The following is a 27243-nucleotide window of genomic DNA, read 5'->3' as shown; positions in this document are numbered from 1 at the left end:
TCCTCAGAAGTCTCTCAGAAAGACCGAGAACACTGAAAAAGAACAATTGTATAAATTGAAACATTTTGACCGCTCGAGAAACACCCTCTATTCAGCGGCAAGCCAAGAAGAAGATGGTTCGGACGGAGCCGGCGGAGGGGCGCTGCAGGGCGGGCTGGGGGAGCGGCCCGGCCCCTCCCGGCCGCCGTCCGGCCCGCGCAGGCGCTGCCGTGCGGAGCTGCCGCGGGCCCGGCGCCGGCTGGAAGGGGCGGCCGTGCCCCGATGCCCCGGCCCGGCCATGGGGGACGTGAAGAACTTCCTGTACGCCTGGTGCGGCCGGAGGAGGGTGATGCCGGCCTACGAGATCCGCGCCGCCGGCGGCCGCGGCCGGCAGACCTTCCTCTGCGAGGTGCGGGCCTGCCCCGCCGGGGCAGCGGGCTGGCCGTGCTGGGGGCTGGCGGCTGTCAGGGGGTGTCTAGGGCTGGGCCGGGGACACAGAGCGGCACCGGCGCCCTCCGGGTGCTGGGCGGGCTCCGGCCGAATTGCCGGGGCTTTGTCGGGGATCTGGCCCCAATCGGGGGTTGTGCTGGGGGCTGGAGGCCGCCACGGGAGCCTGGGCTCTACCGGAGGGAGCTTGGGCCGTGCTGCGAGCAAGGATTTAGCTCCGAGAGGGGCCAGGAGCTCTCCCGGGGGTCTGAGGACCCTGAGAAAGGGAATGTGGGCCCTGCCGGGGATCTGAGGTTCCTGACGGGATCTGGGCTTTGCCGGGGGTCTCGGGAAGATGCCGAGGACCGTGCAGGGCCGGACCCGGGGCTCTGCCCCAGGGAACCTGGGGTCGGTGCCGGGGGTCTGGGAGCAGGGCTGGCGGCTCGGTCAGAGGGAACCCTGGGCCATGCTGGGGGTGCTGCCGGGCTCTGGGCTCTGCCAGAAGGGACCTGGGGTCAGCACCGGGGGTCTGGGGTCCTGTCTGGAGTCTGGGCTCTGCCAGAAGGAACCTGGGGTCAGCACCGGAGTCTGGGGTCCTGTCTGGAGTCTGGGCTCTGCCAGAAGGAACCTGGGGTCAGCACCGGGGGTCTGGGGTCCTGTCTGGGGTCTGGGCCCTGCCCAGCCTGCGTGAGAATCACTGGAAGCCGAGGGCTTGGAGAGGGCTGGGGCACTTTGAGCCAGAGTGTCCTGGCTGAGTGTGCACCGAGGTGTGAAATGAGTGAAAGGAGGGAAAAATCCCAAATGATGTTCTTAGAGGGAAAACAGATTGGTTTATTTAAGGGTGGTATGTGTCTCTGCACTGTGTGTGACCCTTCTTGCACTTGGTGAGGGGTACTGTATGTCACCTTTGCCAAGAGCTTTGGTCTGCTCTTGAACTTGAGGTGAAATGTATTAAAAGAATTTTTGCAGGAATGGTTGCTACTCTGCACTGCTCTAATGGTAGTTTACTCCTGCCTGTACGTATTGGGGATGTGGGAGCTGTGAGGCCATGTGTAGAACAGATCAGTTCGTGAGTGATGCCATGGATTTGCACTAAACACCTTAAATTTGTCATTTTACCCTTCCCTCCTCTGTCTTCTGTGTCCATAAGAAAACAAAGAAACACAGTGGCATTAAAGGAATTTTCAAGGTATTATTACTGGTTAAGCAATACTCAGATGGAATGGTTGTGTGAATAGATATATTCACAGTATCATGGAATGGTTTGGGTTGGAAGGGACCTTAAAGCTCATCCAGTCCCACCCCCTGCCATGGACAGACACCTTCCACTATCTCAGGGTGCTCCAAGCACCATCCAACCTGGCCTTAAGCACTTCCAGGGATAGGGCAGCCAGAGCTTCTCTGGGCACCCTGTGCCAGGGCCTCACAGGGAGCAATTTCTTCCTAATATTCCATCTAACCCTGCCCTCTGTCAGTGTGAAGCTGTTCCCCCTTGTTCTGTCACTCCATCCTTTTTGTAAAATGTCACACTATACATATTGTGCATTATACAATATATCAGTGTTGTAGTGGCTTTGATATGTTGATGTCCCACGATTATCCATGGAAGCTTAACAAGTGAAAGGATCAGTCTCACTGAAACACCTCTCACTGATTTTTGCAGCCTGGTAGGATGGCTGTGAATCCTGTATGGTTACTGTGTGGTTGGAGGTACCATTGTCCAGGGTATAGAATTGCTGTTTTAAAGTTTAAAAAATCAGATATAAATCACATCTATGAAGTTGGAATAACATGGAGCTATGGCTGAGTGGACCCAGAGCCCTTGTGCTCTGAGAGGAGAAGTTCTCAGAATGTGAGGGTTTGCTTTTAAAAACTTAGAGAAATATACAGCAATATATAATGATATGTAACAATAGTTAGCAATATTATTTCTCCTGCACTTAGCAGCAGCCAGGATTTGTGCTCCTGTGGGTGCTGCTGGCCTCCAAGCCCCTTTCAGCTGCACATGAGCAGTGTGTTGTTCCTTGCAGGTCCGAGTGGAAGGCTTCAACTATGTTGGCATGGGCAACTCCACCAACAAGAAGGATGCTCAGAGCAACGCTGCCCGAGACTTCATCAACTACTTGGTGCGGGTGAATGAAATGAGGAAGGATGAAATCCCTGCTTTTGCAGTAAGCTGCTCTTTCTCCTTACCAAAGGCTACTCTGTTGTTGGGCTGCCATGCTCCTGGTTGTGTTTCATCCCTGGAGTTCAGTCTGGTGCCCATGTGCAGTGAGTAATGTGAGAGGGGCTGGGGCACATACAGAATATTGTGGAATTGTGGAATCATTTAGGTTGGAAAAGACCTTTGAGATTATCAGGTCCAATTGAATGTTGTAGGATGATCTGGCAAATACAGCTGCACGTTGTATTTACCAGATCAAATGATGCAAAGCTGATCAGGCTGGGAAGAATTCAGAGTGATGCTGTGAGGTGCAACCTGGCTTTCAAAGTGCTGAGTACTCACACCTGGCACTGTGAAGTCTTAGAGCCATGTTCTAATATACATATAATGTATATAACATATAGAATATATATAATGTATATAATATATATAATCCTGTGTGATTTAAAAATAACTAAAGCCAAACCCAGAAGTAATAATCACATATATATCAAACCAGACATTGAAAATCTGGCATTTTTAAACCATAATTGCTTCAGGTGTGTAATGGGATCACTGCTTTTTGTGATGTTTTGTGAACACTCAGCAGTGACTATCATTTAAAGGCTGAGGAATATTACAGTGTCCTGAGTGGGTCGCTGCTGGTGAGAGAGAGACGAGAATCTTGTTTCTAGATCAGAAGGCTGGATTTATTGATATATGATATATAATACGTTATGACTATACTAATAGGAATAAAGAGAGAGGTTGCAGAGCTGCTCGGCCAGCTAAGAATAGAAAGAAAGAATCTATAACAAAGTTGTGTCCAAGGACTCAGTCCCCTAGCTTGCACTTTGTGATTGGCCCTTAATTATAAACAAGAAGCATGAGCCAATCAAGGTGCATCCCATTACATTCCCCAGCAGCTGATAACAATTGTTTACATTATCTTCTGAGGCCTCTGCCCTCCAGAAGACACAGAAATCTGAAAGAAAGGATTTTTGTGAAGAAATGTCTGCGACAGAGGAAGAGGAGGGTAGCTCTGTCATTACAGCAAGTTTAGAGAAATAAACAAAGCGTGAAGTTATGTGTTACTTGTTGAGAGGGAAGGATCTTCCTCTAGTGCTCCATTGAGGATACATGAGTTTTCTGAGTAGAAGCAACCTCCCAGCCTCACCAGCCTAGGTGGAACCCAATGGGAACAGGACTGCTGTTTTGGTTTTAGTGTGCCAATTAGTTTCTTGGCAGTTCAGTGTTAAAATATTCACAGTTGTGTTACTATTGGGATTGCTTCTGAGTAGTAACTATTGCATATTTACTGGGTATAAATGTTGCATGATGTTGCCTGAGGTCTTTAAACTTCCTGAACAGTTTCTAGCTAAATTGTAAAATGATTGTTCTGCACCAATGTGCTGAGGTTTTCCTTCATTCCCTTCCCTAGCCAGCAGCAGGTGATATCCTCACTGGAGGACAGGAAGCAGCAAGAGATGTCACTGGTTCCAGTTCAGCTGTGGGGGGACCTCTTCCTCCACATTTGCTATTAAAAAGTGATGTAGGTAAGACTGAAAACTGTAATTTTTGTGTATTTGAATGTATTTTGGCAGTGTTTTCTCCCTAAAATTGCATCACTCTGCAGACAGGACACCAAAGTCATAGTTTTGAGGCAGAGGTGTGGGTGACTGCATGAGATCTGAGGGACTGGTCATGGCCTGTCAAGACAGCCAGGCAATGCCTCTCCATTGTTAAGAATATGTTTGTGGGACTTATTTTATTTTATTTTTTTTTCTGTGTGGTAGGCAATGGACCAGGTGCAGCACCTGAAAACTGTGTCAGTCATGGAGCTCAGTGGGATCGGGGTGCAAACTTGCAAGATTATTATTCCAGAAAAGAGGAGCAAGAAGGGCAGCAGGTAAGTCATGCAGAGGTGTTCTCCTTTACTTCTTAAACAGGTATCTTTCACCCCCTTTGTTATTTGCATTTATAATCTAGGTTGCAGTTTTCTTTTGATATTATGCTGTTAGTTTAAGCTGTAGATTTATTTGTTGACTTTTAATGAAGTTAATTTGTTTAAGCTAGGGACCAATAAATCACTCTGGATAGTCTGAACATCCAGGACTTTGTATAGACATTTTATTCTGAAAATAAGAATTATTGAGGACTTTTTAGCATTTTCTGTGATGTCTTAATTATTTTATAGCATACAGGTGAATTACTTAATCTTTAAACTGGTAAACAATACTCTTTTTTTCTATATTAGACCTCAGAGTCAGAAGTGGACTTAAATGCAGATCTTCACGGGGGTTGGACCTTGGAAAATGCCAAGGCACGTCTGAACCAGTTTTTCCAAAAGGAGAAGATCCAGGAAGAATATAAATACACTGAAATGGGGCCTGATCACAACAGGTTTGGTAGTTTTAGTCACTGTCTGTTTATGAAAGATTCAAATTATTTTTGACAGTGGTTGTTCACACTTACTTCCCAAGCTCTGTAGAGCCATAGTGTTCTGTGCCAGGACCAACAACATCCCTAAATATTGATATGGGGGTGAGGAGCCTCAGTGCAGAGATCTGAGGGATTGTAGAAATTCCTGAGAAATTCTGGATATGCAGCTTTTAAGCTGATTTCTGTCCTCTAGTCATCTGCTGGGGTGTCAGTCTCTGCGATAAGAGCTCAACTGCTTGTGGTAATTGTTCTGTAAGTGTTGTTGCCTTTGTGCATTTTAAATAAATATTAAATTTGCTTATGTAGCAATGTGCCTTAAGGACATTTCAGTTATATTTGTATTTTATATATATATAATTATTATATAATATGTATTTATTATAATAAACTTTTTTGGCAATAGAATCTTCCTTTGGAAAAAAACAGTTTGGCAGAATCATCCCGAAGGAGTTCTGAGAGTCTTAAGTTTCAGTTAAGACCAGCTGGATATTACTCTTTTTTTGACTTTTAGTCTTTCCACCAGAGAATTTGCATGTGCTTCTCCCAAATGAAAGTAGTTCAAAACAGATTGTGCTTAAAGAATTGATGTTTTTTTATTCTTTTATCCCTATTAGGAAGAGTCTTTACAAATCATCCAGATGTTAGGACACTATTATTTCTGGTGAAATACAATGATGTTTTGTGACTGGAAACAATGGCATGCTGCTGCTGCTGGATTCTCCTGATTAAGTTTGGGGTTCGGCTTTTTTGCATTATATCAATTTGTGTTCTATGAGAGTTATATTTTTAGAAAGACAGGAAAATTTTCCTATTACAGCCTTTTCAAGAGAGTCTCACTTGCAGGACTTATAGTATTCTTTTGTTAATGAGTCTTTCAATCATTTGGAACATCTAAAACTGTCTGTTGGTACAGAAAGTTGTAAATTCTCATTTAAAAGTTGTATTCAAGTCATTGCATCTCAATTTGTGTGTCTCAGGCAAGGCCATTTCCTTCACTCAAGTGAGTTACATTAATTTGTACAGTACGAGGAATTTAAATTCTGCTGGTTGCAGGCATAGCTTCTGTACATTTCTTCTATCTTGTAGTGTGGGCACACAGTGTGTGGTGATTGTAAGTGGGGCTGGCCCAGCCCCATCCCCAGTGGGTGCAGCTGTGGCAGCAGGTGAGCAGCACTGACAGCAATGAGCCATGGAGTGCCCAGGGGCACTGAGCAGCCACCAAAGGGAGCAGAGGGCACACAGGGGCAGGGCACCAACAGGAGGGGATAAAAGGCTGGGCTGGAGAACAAGAAGGGCAGAGCTTGCAGCCTTCTGAAGTGACAGGGTGTTACCCTGTATGGGTGAATGCTTAAAGCCTTCTGAAATTGAATGGTGATACTCTGTGTATCATGGTCATCTCAATTTTGATATATGCTGTGACATTGTAGCTTAGGGATTATTTGTGTGGCTCATTTTTTGTTACACCTTCTGCAGCGTTAAACCCCATATATTTAAATTTATCTAGTCTTGAGCAGAATGAAATTATACTGATGGCAGTATGTTTCTCAGCCTGGCTATTGTTCTCCTGGAGTGCATTTCAGAGTTTCCTATATACTTTTTGTTCAGGGAAAGGTGTGTGGATTGCCCTGGATGGAATGGCAGAAGGGGCTATTCACTACCTGCTGCAATAAATCAAATAGGCATGAAACAATCCTAACGTGTTATAGGGCTCATTGAGGGACTGTTGGATTTAACCTTTCTGGTGTGTGTAACAGGAAAGAGATGTTTTTGGAGTTTTGAGAGCATAATAAAGTTTAGGTTGTTGGGTGTTTTTAAAGAAATACTAGTTGTGCATCTTGCCAATCTGTTTTGGGTTTTTTTAAGGTAATGATCAGAGATATAGATTATAACAGATATGCCAGTCATGCTCTCAGAGGTTTGTGGCCAATTAATCATACTCATGGTCTGAGAACTTAGTAATAGCTGGAAAATTTGAATTTGGAAACTTTAACTATGATAGGAGGGTATAAGTTGTAAATATAAAGATGGCTGTCCTAAAACACAAAGCGTGAGCTCATGTTAAGGGATGGGATGTGGCTTTTCTGTGTTGGGATGCCTCCTACTTTGCCTCCTCCTGTTCCTGCTGAAGACCTACACCGCAGACCTGTGCCTGCTCACACATGGGCTGCTGAGGCTGGACTAGGGAATCATGTGGGATTCTGCTGCAAACTGATTTCTGGTGTTGCTCTTCTCCCCTCAGGTGGAGGAGAATGAGATTGAATGCTGACTGTAGGCCTGGCTGAGAAACATACTGTCATCGGTGTCTTAGGTGGCTGTTGTGTCCCTGAGAGCCAGTGGCCTTCCACCCCTGAAGCCACTGTGCCTGCAGGTCAGTTCACTGATAGCACAGGAAGGAGGGCTAACCTGAAATTTCAGTCACTCACTTAACCTTTTTTATTGTTTGTTTGCAGCAAAAAATGGAGGATGCAGGTGCAAGGCACAACCTCCACCTGTGCAAATGCAAAGCCCTAATTTCCAAAGAGGATCTCAGTCCAATAAATTCCAGTCATGCACCTTCAGTCACATTGGCCAGTTTAAATCCTGTCTTACAAGAATTCAGCTTTAATATTTCATGTGGCAAATACAGGCTTAGGTTTGGGATTCCTAAAAACATGGGGTCATGATTGCTATTCTCCTCTGTTGAGGATTTTTTTAAAGCCTGAATTCTTCCCTGTGAGGGTGGTGAGACCCTGGCACAGGTTGTCCAGAGCAGCTGTGGCTGCCCCATCCCTGAAGTGTCCAAGGCCAGGTTGGATGGGGCTTGGAGCAAGCTGGAACAGTGGAAAGTATCCCTGCCCAGGGGATTGGAATGAGATGGTCTTTAAGATCCCTTCCAACCCAAACCATTCCATGATCCTATGATTCTTTGATGAATATGCTAGTTAACCTTTAACTGAACTGGTTACATGTCTACTAAGCAAACTGTTTGGTTTGCTAACCAGAGTTACCCTTGAGCAACTATTACTCTGTTACTCAAGTTTTGATGATTCTAGAATATGTCAGTAAGGGAATGGAAATTCATGCAAATCCAAATATTCTGTCTCCTGTTCAGATAAGTACCGTGGTTTTGGCTATATGACCTGGTTTGGTTTTGTTTATGCTCTGAGCTGATCAAGTGTGTGGTGAAAAGCAGAGTAACCATATTTAATGCTGCATCTAGTCACTAAACACAGGCTGTTGGTGGGTTGCATTAGTGTTATACCAATATTTATGTGGGATACAGTTAATGGTACATTGGGATGCATGTTAATGTTACATCCCACCTGCTTTATAACTGTTGCCTTAAACTTGGACAGCTCAGAGCATATTTCCTAATAATGTGGCTGTAAATTTCAGTGCTGAACAGTGGCATATTCAGAGCTCTTCTTATCAAATGTACTGGTTCTGTTGATGACAGGTCTATTACCTACTACCTTGGGGTTAAAGGGACTAAAAGCAGTAATACTTTACCTTGGTCATTGGTGAATTGAGAGTTTCTGACTGAGGACAGAGATCTTTGCCTAGAAATATTGGAAAGACTAAGTATGTTTGCAGAGTCAGCTATTGGTAGTTGTACCTTTGTGCTCTTTCTTTCTCTTGCAGGAGCTTTAATGCAGAAATGAATATTTATGTGAGGCAGCTGGGCAGAAGTAAGTGCTCCTATTTATTTTTTAACTTAGCAAGAGATGGGTGTTGGTATAGAGGAACATTTGTGGGTGCAGAGTTTATTATAGTTATGTGTTGGAGCCACTTCCAGAGGTAAAGGATCACTTGCATGGTGCTGCTGGGTGTTATTGGGCAGTCATACTTCCTTAGGCACTGAATGCAGAAAAACTTCAAAGGATTATTTAGCAGGAAAGTAACATCATGCAGCCACTGTGAGCTGGGCAGAGGAGGGGCCTGGTTGGGGTTTATGTTGGAATTCTGGATTTATCAAGATTTGAGACTGTCCATGAAACCTAGTCTAAGTGTACAGTCAGAGAGCCCAGTTCAGAGTAGTGTCTTCTGTGGAAGCTGCCTGACTGCCCTGCTGCTCCAGCTGTGACCTTTGTGTGCTGCAGGGATTTTCAGTCGTGAGCACGGATCAAACAAAAAGCTGGCAGCACAGTCCTGTGCCCTTTCCCTGGTCAGACAGCTCTACCATCTTGGTGTCATTGAGCCTTACTCTGGGCAGAAGAAGAAAGGAGAATCGGTGAGTTTGGCAGGAGGGACAGGAATTATTGCTTTCATTTCATAACACAGAAGCACTCTCATAAACAGGGGTGAGTTAAGAGTTTGCTCTCCATATTTAACATCTTAGAAGTTATTAATAATTTTTATTCTTTCGCAACTGTTTCTGTTCTGGTGAGCGATTTGGATCAGAAATATAACTTCATGTGATTAGAACAGTAACTAATTTTACATTCTCTTAAATGAAATAGGATTTGTAACAAATGCTATTTTCAGTATAATTTTTCTACAAGCTTGAATATTTCTGTTTAGGCTGGCTGTTTGGATTAATTGTCTGTTATGTGATCATTTTCTGGCAATTAATATATATATATATATATATACACACATGCCAAGGAATATGTGTTATTTAGGTATTTGGTTGCAAGTTTGGGAACATATTCCTCTGAAATAAAACTCAGATATTTTAAAATAGCCTACAAATCCTTATTCAATGAACAGTTGGCAAAACATTCCAAGAGTGTGAATGCTGAACTGATGATACTGTTTGGCCTTGTTTCACAAGGAGGTGTTTGATGGTTCACCTGTAATAGCCCACAGTTCTGGCTTCCAGTGCCTGTATAATGACATGTAGTTTTTAAATATTTCCTAGTTGGAACCCTATGAGGTGTCGCTGTCTCCTGACTTAGAAAATAATCTGCAAAAGACTGTACGGGAGCTGTCCCTGGAGATCGTGCCTGTGGTGAGTGTGTGGTTCAATACTCCAAGGATGGAGCATCACACCTGCTCATGTAATCATTTATCTGTCTTTGCCCACTCTGCTTTTGGATTTCTAGCCTGAAGATCCCAGTAACCCAGTTCTGATCAACGTTGGGAAGTTGGCCCATTTCGAACCATCACAGAGACAAAGTCACATGGGAGTTGTTCCCTGGTCACCACCTCATTCCAACTGGAACCCTTGGACTGGCTGCAATATTGATGAGGGTCCACTGGCAAATGTAAGACAACTTAAAAAATGGTTCTGTTACTTGATTTTCCAATGCTTCCAGAACTTCTAAATGCTTCTCCCTCACCAAGATTTAAAGTATGAGCTGTTTCAAAGGAGAAGACAGTCCATTGGTAAATTTATTCCCTTCTTGACCTGGGGGCAGAGAGTTCTTTGTGTTTACTTCATGTGTTATCAGGTCTTGACCAGCAGTGTCTTGAGTGTCCCAATTTCACCTTCTGCCTGCTATCGTGCAGCCCATACAAAGTTCATAATTGAAATTACAAGGAAAGTTCATGACCATGTCATTTATAATTCTCTGACCTTTCTTTCCCATACTTCCATGCTCAAACCCTTGTTCTGGGAGAAGAAACTGCTCCAAGCCAGTGCCACTACACAAGTAACCAGCTTCCTTACTTTTTGTCATTTCTAGTCCCATTCAGCACAAAACAAATGAAAAGCAACAGTGTGGCATGGTAAAATTAAGGTGAAGGGAAAGAGTGACTGGTTTGCCAAGTTCAGAGAGTAATTTGGTCTGATTGGAATAAACTGGTCAGAAAAGACTCTTAGGGCAGGAACTTGATTTTCCTACAACATTCAGATTGCTTACGGCCATAATAATAATTTAATTATTTCTCTACTGGAGTTTTTTGCATAAGTTACATTGATTTAGTATTGATTGTTATATGTTGATTTTTTTTTTTTAAATTATAGAGAAGTAAGGTAAATTTAGATGTTGCTGCATGAAATACATAATCAATATGGACATTGCAAATTGAGTTGGTTTCAAATCTCTGCAGGATTTTCCTGTACAAGTCCTGACTAGAACAGCTTATTTGCTCTAAAAACAACTATCCCTTTCATACCAAATTTGCATTTCTTCACATTTCTTTTGCAGTTGTTAGACAGGGTTTGCCTTATGAAATCTCTTCAAACTTTTACCTTTTCAGCTACTGTTTAAAGGGTGGATTTGTGTTTACATTAGGTCATTACTTATATTAAAAACTCCTGTTTAAATCATCTTCTTCTTGGCTTACTGCTGAACAGAGATGTTTCTCGAGCAGTCTAAGTATTTCAATTTAAACAACTGTTAGTTTCAGTGTTGTTGGTCTTTCTGAGAGACTTGTTTGAAGATGAATGTTAAATATACTGGAATGAATGAAATAAAACTTACTTCAGGGAGTTATACAGGACATGATCCTTTAGGGATATTTGGGGTCACTGTTGGTGTGACTGATCTGATCCTGAAGTTAGGCTGTAGATAAGAAGAGGGGTCACAAAGCCTCCAAGTGATGTCTTGCACTTGCAGCTCACTCCGGAGCAAATCAGCGCGGAGCTGAGAAGTGATTTCATGTACCGCCTGGAGCAGGATCAGCAATTGCAGAGGGTGAGTGTGTGTCCTGTCACCTGTCATCCTTGCCCTGGGCTCTGCGTTTTCCTCAAGGGCTGGAACGTAACAGACAGTGTATAAGGCTGGATTTCAGCACAAATACACAGCACGTTTTCAGCAGTGCTGGGTGTTCCACTGGGGTGGATGAGGGGGTGAGTTGTGCTGTGCCAGAAAAAAGTACAAACTATGATCTGTTCTTTGGCAGTTTTTCCTTTGAGTAAGGGAAAAGGAAAAGTGTAGATGTGGAGCGGAACAGGCTGCTTTTTGGAGGTTTTGGAAATGTCCTGGACTTTTTTTTCCAGATCCAAGAAGAGAGAGAGGCTTTACCTCTGAAGAATTTTGAAAGTGAAATTCTGGAGGCAGTCCGTCACAATTCTGTTGTTGTCATCCGTGGTGCCACTGGTTGTGGCAAAACCACTCAAGTGCCCCAGTACATCCTGGATGAGTACATCAGAACCAACCGAGCTGCTGAGTGCAACATCGTGGTGACACAGGTGAGAAGTGTGTGACCACTGCTGTTCTGTGGTGAATATAAGAAATCACCTGTTGGTTAGGATAAAATTTACAGAGCCATGGAATGGTTGGGAATGGAATTGACCTTAAGTTCATCTCTTTCCAACACCCTTCCATGGTCAGCAATGCCATCCACTAGACGAGGTTGCTCCAAGCCCCATCCGACCTGGCCCTGAAGGGGGATTGAAGGATGGAACCTATTATCATTGCAGGACATGGTTCTTAAAGATATCTCCTCAGCAATATAAGTAGGAGAAACCTCAGCATCATGTGTCTTTTTGTTTGGAATGTTACTCTTGCATGGATTTACAGTTTGGATAACGTGGCTTGAATCTTGCCCAGGTGAAAACTCTCAGCAGACTAAGGGGAAATGATTTGGGAAATAGCAGCTTGTAGTTGCCATCAATCCTTATATCCCTCCTTTGTGAAAAGAACCCTGTGCTGTTACAATATTATTGTTTAACGATTACTTTGTAAAGCAATCTTAGTTCAGGACACCTGTAGCATTTAGGATTTCCTTTATCCCTTTCAGTGGTATTGTGATAAACTTCTAAAACCTCTTCATTAAGTTAGGGAAAACTTTTGCCCCCCCCAGCCGCGGCGGATCAGCGCGGTTTCCGTAGCGGAGCGTGTGTCCTACGAGAGGGGGGAAGAGCCCGGCCAGAGCTGCGGGTACAGCGTGCGCTTCGAGTCTGTGCTCCCTCGGCCCCACGCCAGCATCCTGTTCTGCACTGTGGGTCTGTATTGCTTCCTAGGCTTGGAGCTTATCGTGGGTCTGAACGCTGAGTCAGCAGCAAAAGCAGAAATGTGGTTAGACTGAAATTTTTATAAAAAAAAGACTGCTTAGATGATGGAAAAGTTTTTTTTTGGGTAAAAGTTTGCTGACAGGCCATTGTGCAAAGAAAAATTCAGATTTTTGTTCAGAAGTCTGATAATACAGGTGTGATAGCACACAGAAATAATCCCATGAAGAGATAAAATTGCCATATATTGGTTGTCCTTAAAAGACAAAAGGGGAAACAGCATTGGATGGGAAAGATGGAAGAGTGTCTCTTGTGGTAATGCTTTGTGGCCTTGCTGTCACTTGTACAAAGGAAAGCATGGCAATTAGAGATGAGGTTGGAAAATGGGCTGCACAGCCTGCCCACTTCCTGATTTTTAAACCAGGGACTGGGAGGGGAAAGGTTGAACTGTTACATGAACACTTACCTTCTGTCTCTGGTTTAGGTGTTCTTCTGAGAAAGGTGGAGACTGGGATCCGTGGCATTAGTCATGTTATTGTTGATGAGATCCATGAGAGAGACATTAATGTGAGTTAGCTGGTGATGACAGTCCTACTCTCTGTATGCTTCTGTTCTGTTTATATTCTGTATCTGTTTGTCTGTCGTAGCCAACAGGCAGGAGGAAACTTTGTCTTAATGAGTGTCAGATGTAAGTTTTCCTTCTTGGATAAGATTTTTAGAACTCTTAATTATTCCTTATCTAAGTAGCAGAGCAAGGACCTGTGCTTCCTTGCTGCCCTCTGACTGTTGTCCTGTTAGGATCCCCTGTGTCCTGGTCCTCTCTGGAAAATGGAACACTGCAGTACAAACACATCTTGTCCAAGTGGGGGAGCACACTGAATGACACTGTTATTTTGGAGTGCTGTTTTTGCTGACACTGTTGTATTACTGGTGGTATTCACAGAACCTGCAGTCTTGATAGTGATACATTGAAATTCAGGGTTTACTTGAAGTAAAATACAATCTGATGATAGAATTAGGAGATGTATATAATTTGAAATGGCAAACATTTTCTGTTCCTTTGATTATTCTGTATAGTTTTCAGCTTTGTCATAGCAAGAGTGAGAGAAACCGTGAAGTTCTGACACAGTGTTTGGACAGAATTTGGGGACTCATTTGAATAAAATTGCACATATTTAACACACATTTTTCTGATGCATCTCTTCATCTATTAAATGTATGCTAATGATGTAAAATACAAGTTTGGAAATTGTGAGTGAGGTTGGGATTTTGTCTGTTGAGCTAAGTGCATGCCTAACTGTATGGCAGAACGAGATAAATGCCATATTTAAACAGAACTACAAACATCACACATACCTGCACTAATTCCTATTTATTTTATTAATTATGGCTACTTTATACGTAAGCCAAGTTTAAAAATACCTGAGGTTGTAATGTATTGTTAGGAAGGAAGCAAACTATTTTTGTAGAAAAGAAAAACCCTTCTTTACACTGGAAATCTTAAAAACCCCAGGCATGGCAGTAGTTTCAAAATAGAGCACTGACAACTGTTTCTTGTTTTAGAACAGTTTTGCTCTACTTGTTACTTCTCTTGCTCAGTAAATGTGTCATTCCTTCTGGTTTCTTGGGAAGATATTGCTTTTTATAGCTGTGAAGTTAATGATGCCCTTATTCTCTTTCTCTGCAGACTGACTTCCTTTTGGTGGTGCTGAGGGATGTTGTTCAGGTGTATCCTGAGATCAGGGTTGTCCTCATGTCTGCCACCATTGATACCAGTATGTTTTGTGAATACTTCTTCAACTGTCCCATCATCGAGGTCTATGGCAGAACCTTTCCTGTCCAAGGTAAATCCTTGCTTGCACTTCCAGAAACTGCTTGAGTTTTTATCAGTCTTGCATTCATACTCTGAAATATCCTGGTTTATTTCAGGAGACTCTTGAGAAGTGGTGTAAAGAGTTATGTTCCCTTGCACAGGCTTCCAGCAGTCAGTCCTTATCATCTGTCTGTCCTTGCAGATTATTTTCTGGAAGATTGTATTCAAATGACTCAGTTTGTCCCTCCACCCAAGGAAAAGAAGAAGAAAGAGAAGGATGAAGAAAGTGGTGAAGATGATGATGTATGTTTGAGTTTTAATATGAGAAATTAAACAAGGGCCATTTTTAGTACTCCAGCTTGAGTGTAATTCATTTGGCACTGTTGAAGTGAAACATCTCTAGCAGCTTTCCTATTTTTAATATATGAGATTGCTGTTAACTTCAGCAGTAGAACTAAATTTTTTTCTTGCCCTTGTAAACTGAAGAATTTCTTTTTCATTGAAGCTAAGGTTATCATGTTTCATCAAACTACTTCTCTTTAGAGCTAAAACTGAAGTGCTTTTGAAAGTGAAGTTTAGTAACCTTGAAAAAGAAATAGAGAAATAGGAGCTTGGTGGTACCTTCTTAGGGTGAAAATATAAATTCTTTCTCTTCTTCTCTTGCAGTTGATATTGTCAGTGCTTACATACATTGTCAAGAAAATAACAGTTTTATTCAACTTTTAATTTTGAAACTTTTGTTTGGGCCACTTAATTGAAATCTTCTTTTAATGGCCATTTTATTCTTGAAAGACATCTACCCACATTTCATTTTCTTATTTGCCTGGCCAGCCAGTCTCTGTAGTTTGAGTAAATTCATTTATATGATTTCCTTTGTGGTATTTTTCTTTTGTAGGCCAACTGCAACCTTATTTGCAGCGATGAATATGGCCCAGAAACAAAGCACTCCATGGCTCAGCTGAATGAGAGAGAAACCTCTTTTGAACTGATTGAGGCTCTGCTGATTTATATCAGGACTCTGAATGTCCCAGGAGCTGTCCTTGTTTTCTTGCCTGGCTGGAACTTAATCTATACCATGCAGAAGCATCTAGAAATGAACCCACGCTTTGGTACAAGCAGCTGCTTTGTTATATTCCATCTTTTCCAAGGGAAACTACTGACTGAGTGAAGATGGGAGTTGGATGAATGGCTTGGGGAGCTAATTTGGTGTGAGAGTGAATGGCCAGAAATTTTTATGTTGTGGGAAGAAGAAATGAGATTCACACAGTAGTAGTTACCAACCTTTTTATATTCCTGTTGTAGGAGGCCACCAGTACAGGATTTTACCTCTGCATTCCCAGGTTCCTCTGGATGAGCAGCGTCGGGTGTTTGATCCTGTGCCTCCTGGGGTGACCAAAGTACGGAGCCTTCTCTCTGTGCAGTTCTTTTGGGCTGTTGGGGAATGTATTGCAGACTTCTTTAATAAATTCTGTAGTTTATCTTGCTGGGCATTATCAGTTTTTTCAAACCAAATAATGTCACTTTGCATTTCCTGGTTTTTATAGGTTATTTTATCTACCAGTATTGCCGAGACCAGCATTACCATCAATGACGTGGTCTTTGTCATCGACTCTTGCAAGTGAGTTTATGAAGCAGCTTTTTGTTTCACAAACCCTACCCTTGGGAATGCAAAAGAGGTTTTGGGAGTGCACAGAAGTGCCTTGTGTTCCCATGCTCCCTGAGCTGAGTTTGAGGACTGCAACTCCCTCAGGACAAATCAGCATTGTCTTTAGCTGGTCAGCACAGTGACACACCATGCTGGCATCTCAGGGGAGTGGGCTGGTCACGCTGGCACTATTCATGTGAGGTGTCACTGGGTCTCCACACCAATTTGGTAGACGTCATCTGCCAAAGGAGTTTTACAAACTCTCAGTGTCTGGCTGATGATAAAAAGGAAGGTTTTTGTAGTCTGTTACAGTTCCTGCCTCACTGTGCATGCTCTCTGAGAAAACTACACACAGAGAGCTCATGAATTCATGAGAATTTTTTCTTTTTGTACAGTTGTGAGAACATGACTCTGTGCAATAGTCTGGGGCACTGCTTTAGAAAGACTGTGATGCTTTAGTTTCCTGACTAACACAAACCGAGGGTGGTTGGCTTCTTAAAATCAATGTGGCTGCAAGCCATAAAATAGAAACTGATTTGGCAGGGCTTAAGATGAAGCATGTTTGATCTTTAGTGGTGTTTTTCCTGTAACAGGCAAAAAGTGAAGCTGTTCACTGCTCACAACAACATGACAAACTATGCCACGGTCTGGGCATCAAAAACCAATCTGGAGCAGCGGAAGGGCAGAGCTGGGCGCGTGCGAGCCGGCTTCTGCTTCCATTTGTGCAGCAGAGCTCGCTTCGAGAGGTGAGGCTGTGGTCTCCAAAAATACCCTCTGGGAATCCTCCCAGAACTGTTGGGTGCTGCTTTGGGTCAAACTGGGGAAATCATTGCAGAAAGCACAGAGAGGAGATGGATGGTGTTGGCTCAAAAAAAATGTACATATGTTATGCTTTTACCCATAGGATGAGGTGGATACATAGTTCATGATTTTAGTATTAAGGGTGTCACTGCAACCTACCAGACTTCTCAGGAAGAGAGCAATACTGCTTGGGAATTGAGGCAAGGAAAAGAGCTTTGTAATGAGGGCAAGGCTCTAGTCTGCCTTCAAACACTGGGGGCACCTGGCATTGCCATGTAACAGGCCATTTTGTCATGAAAGTGGTAAAAAGCAGGGATGGCAAATGTTAGTTTTCTCTCCATCCCCATTCTGTGGCCAGGAAGCCCCTTCATGGTGCTCTGGCACGTTTTCTGTTGCTGAAACTTTTGACCTCTGCCAGGCTGTTTTTCCATTACTAGAGCCTTGGAAATCTGTTTGCTGGTTGGAGAAGGCAACACAGCTATTAGTTACACTCTTATCTCCCTCCTGGAAGTTTCAGTGCCCCTTTCTCTGACTGTTACAGCATAGCTGTGTTTTGATGTTCAACTTTTTGTAAACTCTTGAAAGTCTCAGTTGATCGAAAACTCTCATTGAATTTCTCAGATTTATTTAGATCTGTTATTGAGTACAGTGCAATGATTTTAACTAATAATTTTTGACAGTGAGCTGATTTCAGGCTACTGAAGTAATCATGGTTTTAAGGTTGCCTTCCTTCAGAGAATATAAACCCAAAATATACAAGTTCCTCTGTGCTTAAGGAAGCGTGTGTGTGGACTTGTACAGATAGTTTTTTGAGAGAAATCATCTAAATCTTGTGCCAGCTGAATCAGGGTATTGGTTCAAGGTGTTTTGAAACCTTTTTTAGCTGCGCTAGAAAAGTGCTTTTATGTACAGCAGTCTGAAAGCAGGTTGTCTCCCAGGAGTATAAGAGCTTCTTTTATCAGAGCAGGAGAGGATTGTAAAGGACAAATGTGGGGCTGCTAACTGTGCTCCAGCCCTGCAGGCTCTCTTTGGTCGGCTCATGCTTGAACCCACAGTGTGCAGTGAAGATGTGAGGACTATTCCCTCTCCATTCCAGTGTGAATTTGCCCCAAAGGATAATGGAGAAGTACAGAACATTGTGGTAGAATAGCCCAAGTTCCAGCAGCACAAAGAAAGCCGATGCGGGGGCTTGGAGACAGAGTTTGCTTTGGAGGGCAATGGTTTGTGCTGATGGAATGACCCCTCATGGTGATCAAAGGCTGTGTTCAGAGAAATGGGTCTTTGTTCTCATTCCAGACTCCAGACTCACATGACACCCGAGATGTTTCGAACGCCCCTCCACGAGATCGCTCTGAGCATCAAGCTGCTGCGCCTGGGAGGCATCGGGCAGTTCCTGGCCAAGGCCATCGAGCCGCCCCCTCTGGACGCGGTCATCGAGGCAGAGCGCACGCTCAGAGGTACCTGGTGTGCCACGGGGCTGGGCAGTGATCCTGGGCTGCTGAAACTGGCTCCAGGTGTTCTTCCATGTGTGTGATCTCTGACAAACAGCCCTCATGTGCCACAGGGCTGGGCAGTGATCCTGGGCCAATGGAACTGGCTCCAGGAACTGGCATCCATGTATGTGATCTGTGAGAAACAGCCCTCATGTGCCACGGGGCTGGGCAGTGATCCTGGGCTGGTGGAACTGGCTCCAGGAACTGGCATCCATGTATGTGATCTCTGACAAACAGCCCTCGTGTGCCACGGGGCTGGGCAGTGATCCTGGGCTGGTGGAACTGGCTCCAGGAACTGGCATCCATGTATGTGATCTCTGACAAACAGCCCTCGTGTGCCACGGGGCTGGGCAGTGATCCTGGGCTGGTGGAACTGGCTCCAGGAACTGGCATCCATGTATGTGATCTCTGACAAACAGCCCTCGTGTGCCACGGGGCTGGGCAGTGATCCTGGGCTGGTGGAACTGGCTCCAGGTGGTCTTCCATGTATGTGATCTCTGGAAAATGGCTTTACCACCTCGGGGTGGATTGCTGGAGCAGCATGTTCTGGCTGACACAGCAACCTGGAGGCATCGTGTGGGTGGCAGTGGCTTGTGCAGCTGAAGAAATACTTGAATTCCCAATGGAGTGTCATTCCTTTAAGAAACTTGAGCCTTCAAACTTGAGGCTTGTTTTGTTGTTTTACCAGTAAGTTATGTTAGCTTCCAGCTTCCTGTTTTCCAGCTGTGGCACTGCTGTGTTTGGCTAGACTCAGTCCAGTGCTTGAGGCATTCACAAAGCTTCTATAAAAGTACTGAAAAACAGAGGTTGCTAATTTATTAATTAATTACCACTTTTTACAGTTTGCTGACCCAGTATCTCAGATTTTGTCAAGAAATTAAATCTTCAATTTATTAATCTGGGTGAAAAACAAAAATCTGATGTGTGGGTTAGGTTGTCTCACCACTCTCTTCAAGGAACTAACTAGACTATGAGTAAAATAGAGCAGGGAATAACTCTAAATTTGTGCTTTAGATGTAAAGCATGAAAGTGACCTCAAACCTCAGCACACTTGTAAATGTCACTGAATAAGCACTTCCTACAATTTTTAACAACGGAAATATCTATTTCATTGTTTATTTTATGGTAGAATTGTGTGCTGAGCCTATGTTGCTTGTATACAGGAGGTAGACCAGAATGAAAAAAGACAGGGATATGTAGTCAGGTTTAATGACTTTCTGTTCTGAGAATTATTAGTTTTTTTCATACTGTGCAGCTGAGAACTGCAGAGCCAGGGGAAAAGGCAAACACTTTTGGTTTTGACACCAAATAGCTGTGTCTGCAGGTGCCTCCCTTTCCTGGATGACCTGTGATTTTCAGTGCAGGTACAGTGCTAGTATGCTCTTAGGGAGGTGAAACATGTTATTCTTCAAAGTATTCTTTACACTTTTGGCTTCAGTAGAGACCAAGAAAAACTGATTTTATGATGGTCAAGGAATTCTTTGTGTTTCCTTTCCCATTTAATTGCTGAGGCTACAAAGCTGCTTTTTTTTATTTTATGTGAAAAAACCTTTGGTAGCTTAGAGAATGAATACAGGTGATAATTTTCAGGTAATGGGAAGAGCAAAGGCAAGTAAAACCTTCAGGAAGAGAATTTGTGGTATTATCTAAAGATTTCTAGGGTTAGTTAACTCTCTTTGATAACAAGGGATCTTGTTTCAGAGCTTGATGCCCTGGATTCCAATGATGAGTTGACACCTCTTGGAAGAATCCTGGCCAAACTTCCCATTGAACCTCGTCTGGGCAAGATGATGATAATGGGCTGTATTTTTTAGTAAGTTCAGTGGTCTCAGTAGTCATGTTCTTGTTTCTCTGAGTTCCTGAGCCTCTTGCAAGAGAGTAAAACCAATATATCTAGATGAGCAATAAATGTAGCAGCTGGGGAGAGGTGAGTGAATCCTCATGGGAGCAGAGAAGAAATAACTTTTAGTGTAGGCCATAAAGTGGTCATGAAATTCAGTTAAAGGCAAGACACCAGTGGAGGCTGAGTATTCTGAATTAGGAGTGGGACTTGAAACACCTAGGGATAACAGTGAACTTGAGGTGGGGAGATATGGAATTTAATAATGAGATAAGGAGAAAAATCAATCTCCATGTTTTGCTTTAGTAGGAAAGGTCTGTTCTTTGTCACTGTGATGGCTATAGGGTCCTGTGATTACTGTAGGCACTTTTCACCAGAAGATGGTGGTGTATGGATGGAGGGGAGGGCAGATAAAGCTAATTTAACATCCACTTCCAGGGAAGTTTGTTTGTTTCATTGAAGAACTCTAGCAGATAAAGGCCAAATTCCTAAGGTCTCTAGCAGAGGAGTTTTCCCTGGTATCTGCAGCCTGCAGCAGGTGCTGGCAGCACTAACTCTGAATGATCCTGATCCCTCTGTGGTTCTTTTCAGTGTGGGAGATGCTGTGTGTACCATCTCTGCAGCCACCTGTTTCCCTGAGCCTTTCATCAGCGAAGGCAAGCGCCTGGGTTATGTCCATAGGAATTTTGCTGGGACCAGGCATTCCGATCACGTAGCTTTGCTCTCTGTCTTCCAAGCCTGGGATGATGCAAGGTACGTTGGCTGGGAGAGTACAGCTGAAGAACACAGGGTGAGCTTTTCCTTGCCTTGTCAGGCTTCTAATTCTCTCTGTTTTTCAGAATGGGTGGTGAAGAAGCAGAGAAAAGATTTTGTGAACACAAGAGACTCAGCATGGCCACTCTTAGAATGACTTGGGAAGCAAAAGTCCAGCTAAAAGACATACTCATTAGTTCTGGCTTTCCTGAAGGTGATTCTGATTAAGTTCAATAGTTTAATGGTTGCATTTTTCATTCTGAGAGGATGAATAAATAACCAGGATGATCTGTGTTGAGCACCCAAGCACAGGAGGAGTATAGTGGATTTGCCATAACACTATTCCACTTTTACAGCTGCGTTCAGGTGGACTTTTAGTGTTCTTTCCTAAAGTTGTGGTGGCTGTGGTCCAACATGGAGATTTTGGAGGTTGAGGTTAGAGCTGCAGGATTAAAAATCTATTAAACAGGTGTCCTTGGAGTGTTACCTCCCTGGCTTGCTTTCTCCTTCACTTGTTGTATCTCCAAAATGTGCTGTGGTGTGCTTTCTCCCTTCTTTCCATAGACCTTAGTGGGGAGTCTGTGTGATCTGAAGAGTGCTCTGTTTTGTGACTTCCTGTTTGTGCTGCAGGAGGGATGTGTAGCAGTCTGCCAAATTATTCCATTTTCTAGAGAAAAAAAACTCTTAAATTTGACCAGGTTCTGAATTTGGCTAATGTTGCTGAGGAGCTCAGTGAAATGGCATGACTGCCTGGATTAAGCAGATGTTTATTTCCCCTCCTTTTCATTTTTTTTCTCTTTGAATTCCTTTAATTTTTTTCTCCTCATGCTGTTAGGATTACTGCTGCATTTATCCATAACTTTTTTCTGGGCAAGATGACTTGAAAACAAGCCACCAGAGACCCCGGGGGAGATTTGTAACAAATAAACTAATAAAAACATCCATTTTAACCTCCCCCAAAGATCTGTCTCCAAAACAAATGCAGTAAACATACTATGGTACAGCACATTCTGGGCAAACCCATTTCTTCGTGTTTTTGAGGAGTTTGGAGCAGAAAATACCTCTTTGTAGTAGTATTTTTCAGCTTTTCATTCTCCATTAAGATAAAAAATTGAATGTAGAACTTAAATGCTCTGAGTGCAGAGGTCATTGGAGATAACATCTAGCAGTTGATTTAATCAGAAAAGGCATTGATACAGGATCCTAAACAGCTCTGCATTGATCCAGGATCCTAAATAGCTGTCTTGTGCTCTCCTTCATGTCCCATGGATTTGAGCCACTCCTCTGTTCTCTGCCAACAGAATGTTTGATGACTCAACCATTTAACAACACTGGCCCTGATAACAACCTGGATGTTGTCATCTCCCTGCTGGCTTTTGGGGTCTACCCCAATGTCTGCTACCACAAGGAGAAGAGGAAGATTCTTACCACTGAGGGGCACAACGCTCTCATCCACAAATCATCTGTCAACTGCCCTTTCAGCAGCCAGGACATCAAGTATCCATCACCCTTCTTCGTTTTTGGAGAGAAGGTAGAGATACTGGGTTTATTCTTGATCATGTGCTGCCAAATGGTTCAAGAGGCTCTTTTTTGTGAAGAAGTCTTAAGAAAAAACTTTGAAGGCAATATTTAGCTAGTTTTAGTGGGGAGGGATGGGGGTGTTGTTTGTTGGTTGGTTTTCTTTCCAGAAAGTAAATGTTATATGGTCCTGGTGTCACTTGGCCTCCTAGTAACTTCCAGTCAAGCACTTTCAGTAGAAATAGAGATGCACAGAAAGTTCCTGTGAGTTTTGTTACAACAGCCAGGTCATAGAGAAAGATGTAAGTCATTATCTTCATTAACAGTTTGTCTTAGGAGCTCTTCCATGCTAGTTAGGCACCAGAGAATTTTTATCCTTATCACTTCTGCTGCTTATGAATCCGGGGATAAAACAGGAACATGGAATATGGCAGTGGGGTTCTCCTGTTCTGGCCTGTGTCATCTCCCAAGGACAATTCTCATTTCCCAAGCATCACCCAAAAGGTCTCCATGACCTCTTCCTCCATCCTGTGAATTTGATGTACATTCTGTGCATGTCCACATGCTCCAGTGACAGCCATCGTGAACTCAGCTGCTGCTGCCCAAGGAGCAAAGGAAAACAATGCTTTTGGCTTTGGTAGTAACCAGGATTTTAAATCCTTTGGGTACAGGGATTTTGTCTTGAGAGTCTGGATTCCCAATCCATAGTTCAGAGCTGTGGTGAGGCTTTGCTGCTTCTTCACCCTTTGTATCAGGATCCCCAGGAGGGTTAGACCACCTTGACCATCTCTCCCAAGTGAGATTCCCCTAAACCCAACAAAAGACTGGAGCTGAAAGAGTTTTGCTTTATTAAATGAAAGTACACACAGCAAATGGAGAGTGACTAAGATGGTGGCTTAAGAGTAGCTTAGCACCTGGGTGAGGCTGGGATGCAGGAAGGATTTGTGTGTAGCTCTCTGCCCATTAGATACCTCTTCTGTTCCCCTTTAAACTGAGGGGCAGGAGCTGTGTAGCAGGGCTGTTATCTCTGGCTTGATGTTTAAGTTGAAGCCCAAGGTCAGTGTCACATGACACAGCAGTGACTGCATGGACATCTGGCAACTTCATGAGTAGGAGCCCACTGAAGGTTTTCATCACAGCCTCAGTAACTGAAGGGTAGGAGGAAAATTCAGATGTGTCCTGGTCATTTTAAGGCTGGCAAAGTGTGAGGTGGCTCTTGCAAAAGCTGCATAACTGCAGACACAGAAAATTAATATTTTAAAATGGAAGATAGTTTTTGTTGAGATTTTACACCAGTGTGTGCTGAATCCCTGTAAACCTCTTTCTGGCATTCAATTTTGCATGTGCACATGCTCTTGTAATTTCCTAATGCTATACCTAGCTTTGTTGTGTGTTGTTTGGGTATTTTTTTTTACAAAATTCTCCAGTTTCAGTGTCCAGAGGAAGGTGCAGAGCTCTGTTTTCCATTTCAACCGTCATTTTCCTCTTTAACTTGCAGATTCGAACACGAGCCATCTCTGCCAAAACCATGACCTTGGTGAGCCCACTGCAGCTGCTCCTCTTTGCTTCCAAGAAAGTCATGTCAGATGGGGAGCTCATTCTGGTGGATGACTGGTATGGATCTGCTTGTGCACAGAATTGTGGAATCATGGAGTGGTTTGGGTTGGAAAGGACAAAACTCATCCAGTTCTGACCCCCTGACTGAGGGGAAGTGCAGTTAACACAGAGCAAATGTCTGTAGAACAGGGATCCCAGAGCAAACTGTGCACCACAGGTGTGTTGGGAAGGCATCACCTTTCCTTCTATGAGGAAGGGACAGGTTCATTTGAGCCCTGTTTCATGCAGATTATCTACTTAAACTGAAAACAGGACAAGGCAGTTTCCATAAAAACTGCTGGTTTTTTCCTCTTTATCTGAAAGGTGAAAGGCACTGTGTGTTTTGGATCTCCTCCTGAGGCAAAGGCTGAGGAAACCTTGTTTTCAAGGCACAGAAACAGCTTGAGGAAAGAAATGTCTCTGGCTGTGTAAATTTTTTGGCCATCACCAAATAACATCTGCATGGTTGTTTTGGGTTTTTTTTTGCTTTTACCCCCTGGTCAGTAAAACAGAGACAAAGAATTCCTTAAGCTTAATTTACTAACAGTTTGGGGGTTGGACCTTTCAAAATCTTGGAGCCTCATGTTTTCAGTTTGCTTTATATTTTTGTATCTTGCTGTTTTGATGCAGGAAGTTACATGCTGAATTTATCCAAGTGTAGAATGATAGAATCACAGAATGTTTTGGGTTGAAAAGAACTTTAAAGCTCATCTCAGGTGGACACCTTCCAGTAGACCAGGTTGTTCCAAACCCTGTTCAACCTGGCCTTGGACACTCCCAGGGATGGGGCAGTCACAACTGACACAGGTTTCTCTGGAAACCTGTGCTAGGGCCCTCACCACCCTTTCAAGGAAGAATTTCTTCCCAATATCCCATCTAACCCTGCCCTACATCAGTTTAAAATAATTCCCCTTGTCCTATCAGTGTCTGCCTGTATCACCTTTTGAAAGCTCTCTTTAGGCAGTGGAAGGGGCTCTAAGGTCTCTCTGGAGGCTTCTGTTCTCCAGGCTGAGCATGCCCAGCTTGTCTCCAGAGCAGGAGTTTCAGTCCTCAGATCATCTTCATGGCCCTGTGTTAAATTTAAAGAGCCAATTTTACCAGAAGAACAGCTATGTTTTAACAATGCCAAATTTTAGGGATCTTTCAAATTTACCTCCTGAATATCTCACCTCTTCAGTGACAAATGAGAACTTCAGAGATGAGAACGCAGGTTTGTGGCTCATTGAAAAGCCTCTCTGCAGAGCCTCTTCTTTCCCAGGTGCTCCCAGGCAGCCGTGGCAGCTCTAACGCCTGTTTGTGCCGCAGGATCAAGCTGAGGATGCCGCACGTGGCGGCCGCCTGCATCGTGGCTCTGCGCGCCGCCGTGGAGGCGCTGGTGGTGGAGGTGACCAAGGAGCCGGGCATCGTCCGGCAGCTGGACCCCGCCCACGAGCGCATGCTGAGCGTCATCCGGCAGCTGTCCCGGCCCGCGGCCGCGGGCCTGGCACTCACGGCCGCCAGCACCAGGTGAGAGCCCGGCTCCGAGCTGGGCATGGGCGCTGCGGGCTGGGCTGTGAGTGCCGGTGAGCATGGGCACTGCGGGCTGGGCTGTGAGTGCTGGTGAGCATGGGCACTGCGGGCTGGGCTGTGAGTGCCGGTGAGCATGGGCACTGCGAGCTGGGCTGTGAGTGCTGGTGAGCATGGGCACTGCGGGCTGGGCTGTGAGTGCCGGTGAGCATGGGCACTGCGGGCTGGGGTGTGAGTGCCGGTGAGCATGGGCACTGCAGGCTGTGGTTTGAGTGCCGGTGAGAATGGGGACTGCAGGCTGTGGTTTCAGCCCCAGTGAGCATGGGGACTGCAGGCTGGGATTTGAGCCCCAGTGAGCATGGAGACTGCAGGCTGTGGTTTCAGCCCCAGTGAGGATGGATACTGCAGGCTGGGGTTTCAGTGATGGTGAGCATGGGGACTGCAGGCTGGGGTTTGAGTGCCGGTGAGCATGGGGACTGCAGGCATGGCTTCAGCACCAGTGGCCATGGGGACTGCTGGCTGGGGTTTCAGTGATGGTGAGGATGGGGACTGCAGGCTGTGGTTTCAGCCCCAGTGAGAATGGGGACTTCAGGCTTTGGTTTCAGTGCCTGTGCTCTGAGCATGTGTGAAATGCTTGCACTCCAAGCCTGATGCAGAGACATCACTGCCTGTTTGCACAAGGACAAACAATTCTCAGGAATAAAAGCTGTCATCTCCTCTTCCAAAACACAAAACACAAATTATCTTTTAAAGAAAAGATAATCCATATTTATTTTGGGCCTACCTTTTCCTCAAAAGAAAACATATATTTGACTGGGCTTGAACCCCTCTGTTGCCCCTTGTTTCTGAAGCAAAGGAAGCTTTTCTGAAGTGGAAAAGGTGCAAAAGTGCAACTGTAGTTGAACCATCGCATTGTGTTGACAGAAAAATCGAGGTGGCTTAGCTGAGGATGGTGCTGTTTGCCATCTTGTAGAGATGCAGTTTGTGAGATTGCCTCAGTGTGTGGTGTTGTTGTTGGCCAGGTTCGGGGACGGCCCCCGCCCGCCCAAGATGGCTCGCTATGACAACGGCGCCGGCCCCCGGGGCTGGGGAGGGTACGGCCATGGCTCCGGCCCCAGGGGCAGAGGCTACGGCGGCTACTCCGGCTGGCACCCGGCGGGACGAGGATACCCAGGCGCTCCTGGGGGAGCCTACGGAGCTGGGGGCGGCTGCCGAGGAGGAGGAGGGTACCGAGGAGCAGGCAGGGGCTACCGAGGAGGCTACCGGGGAGCGTGGTAGTGATAGTTCAGCCGAGTCTTTCCACTTCAGCAAAGGTGTGTTTCCGTCCCAAATTCCTTTTTTCCTCTTCCCAGTTTGTATGCCTTTTTTGGTTCCTTAGTACAAGTACAGCTCTGTAATATATCATGCCCTTAGGGAATTCCCTGCAAGTTGTATTATTTTTAATAAAGAGTTTGTTTCTGAAGACTTGC

At 44.4% G+C, this 27243-nt stretch overlaps 1 protein-coding gene across 2 annotated transcripts; it reads left to right on the top strand.

The window, feature by feature from the left end:
* Window positions 1–208: 208 nt before the first annotated feature.
* On the top strand, window positions 209–27243 carry DHX9 (DExH-box helicase 9). 2 transcript variants are annotated; one of them, XM_058029949.1, is made up of 27 exons: window positions 209–388; window positions 2436–2576; window positions 3990–4104; window positions 4345–4457; window positions 4806–4951; window positions 8612–8658; window positions 9070–9200; window positions 9831–9920; window positions 10015–10176; window positions 11473–11550; window positions 11856–12047; window positions 12662–12803; window positions 13294–13376; window positions 14497–14653; window positions 14825–14925; window positions 15518–15731; window positions 15925–16019; window positions 16167–16240; window positions 16861–17013; window positions 18365–18525; window positions 20263–20374; window positions 20993–21154; window positions 21241–21368; window positions 22456–22685; window positions 24171–24286; window positions 25574–25774; window positions 26797–27243. In XM_058029949.1, the coding sequence occupies exons 1-27, from the start codon at window positions 278–280 to the stop codon at window positions 27050–27052; spliced, it is 3711 nt and encodes a 1236-aa protein (XP_057885932.1). In that variant the 5' UTR covers window positions 209–277; the 3' UTR covers window positions 27053–27243. The 2 variants fall into 2 exon arrangements, with proteins under 2 accessions (XP_057885932.1, XP_057885933.1); XM_058029950.1 differs by lacking the exons at window positions 209–388; window positions 2436–2576; window positions 3990–4104; window positions 4345–4457; window positions 4806–4951 and adding an exon at window positions 7273–7358.

Source organism: Melospiza georgiana, chromosome 9 (genome assembly GCF_028018845.1).
Source record: "Melospiza georgiana isolate bMelGeo1 chromosome 9, bMelGeo1.pri, whole genome shotgun sequence".
NCBI lineage: Eukaryota > Metazoa > Chordata > Aves > Passeriformes > Passerellidae > Melospiza > Melospiza georgiana.
Note: the sequence above shows the minus strand (reverse complement) of the source record. Positions and strands in the feature narration are given on the sequence as shown.

Excerpts from the sequence above, each read along its gene's own strand:
- DHX9 (XM_058029949.1), top strand. The coding sequence starts at position 278 with ATGGGGGACGTGAAGAACTTCCTGTACGCCTGGTGCGGCCGGAGGAGG. Across the intron at positions 4,952-8,611 it reads ATGGGGCCTGATCACAACAG|GAGCTTTAATGCAGAAATGA; the intron begins GTTTGGTAGTTT and ends TTTCTCTTGCAG. Across the intron at positions 15,732-15,924 it reads AGAAATGAACCCACGCTTTG|GAGGCCACCAGTACAGGATT; the intron begins GTACAAGCAGCT and ends TTCCTGTTGTAG.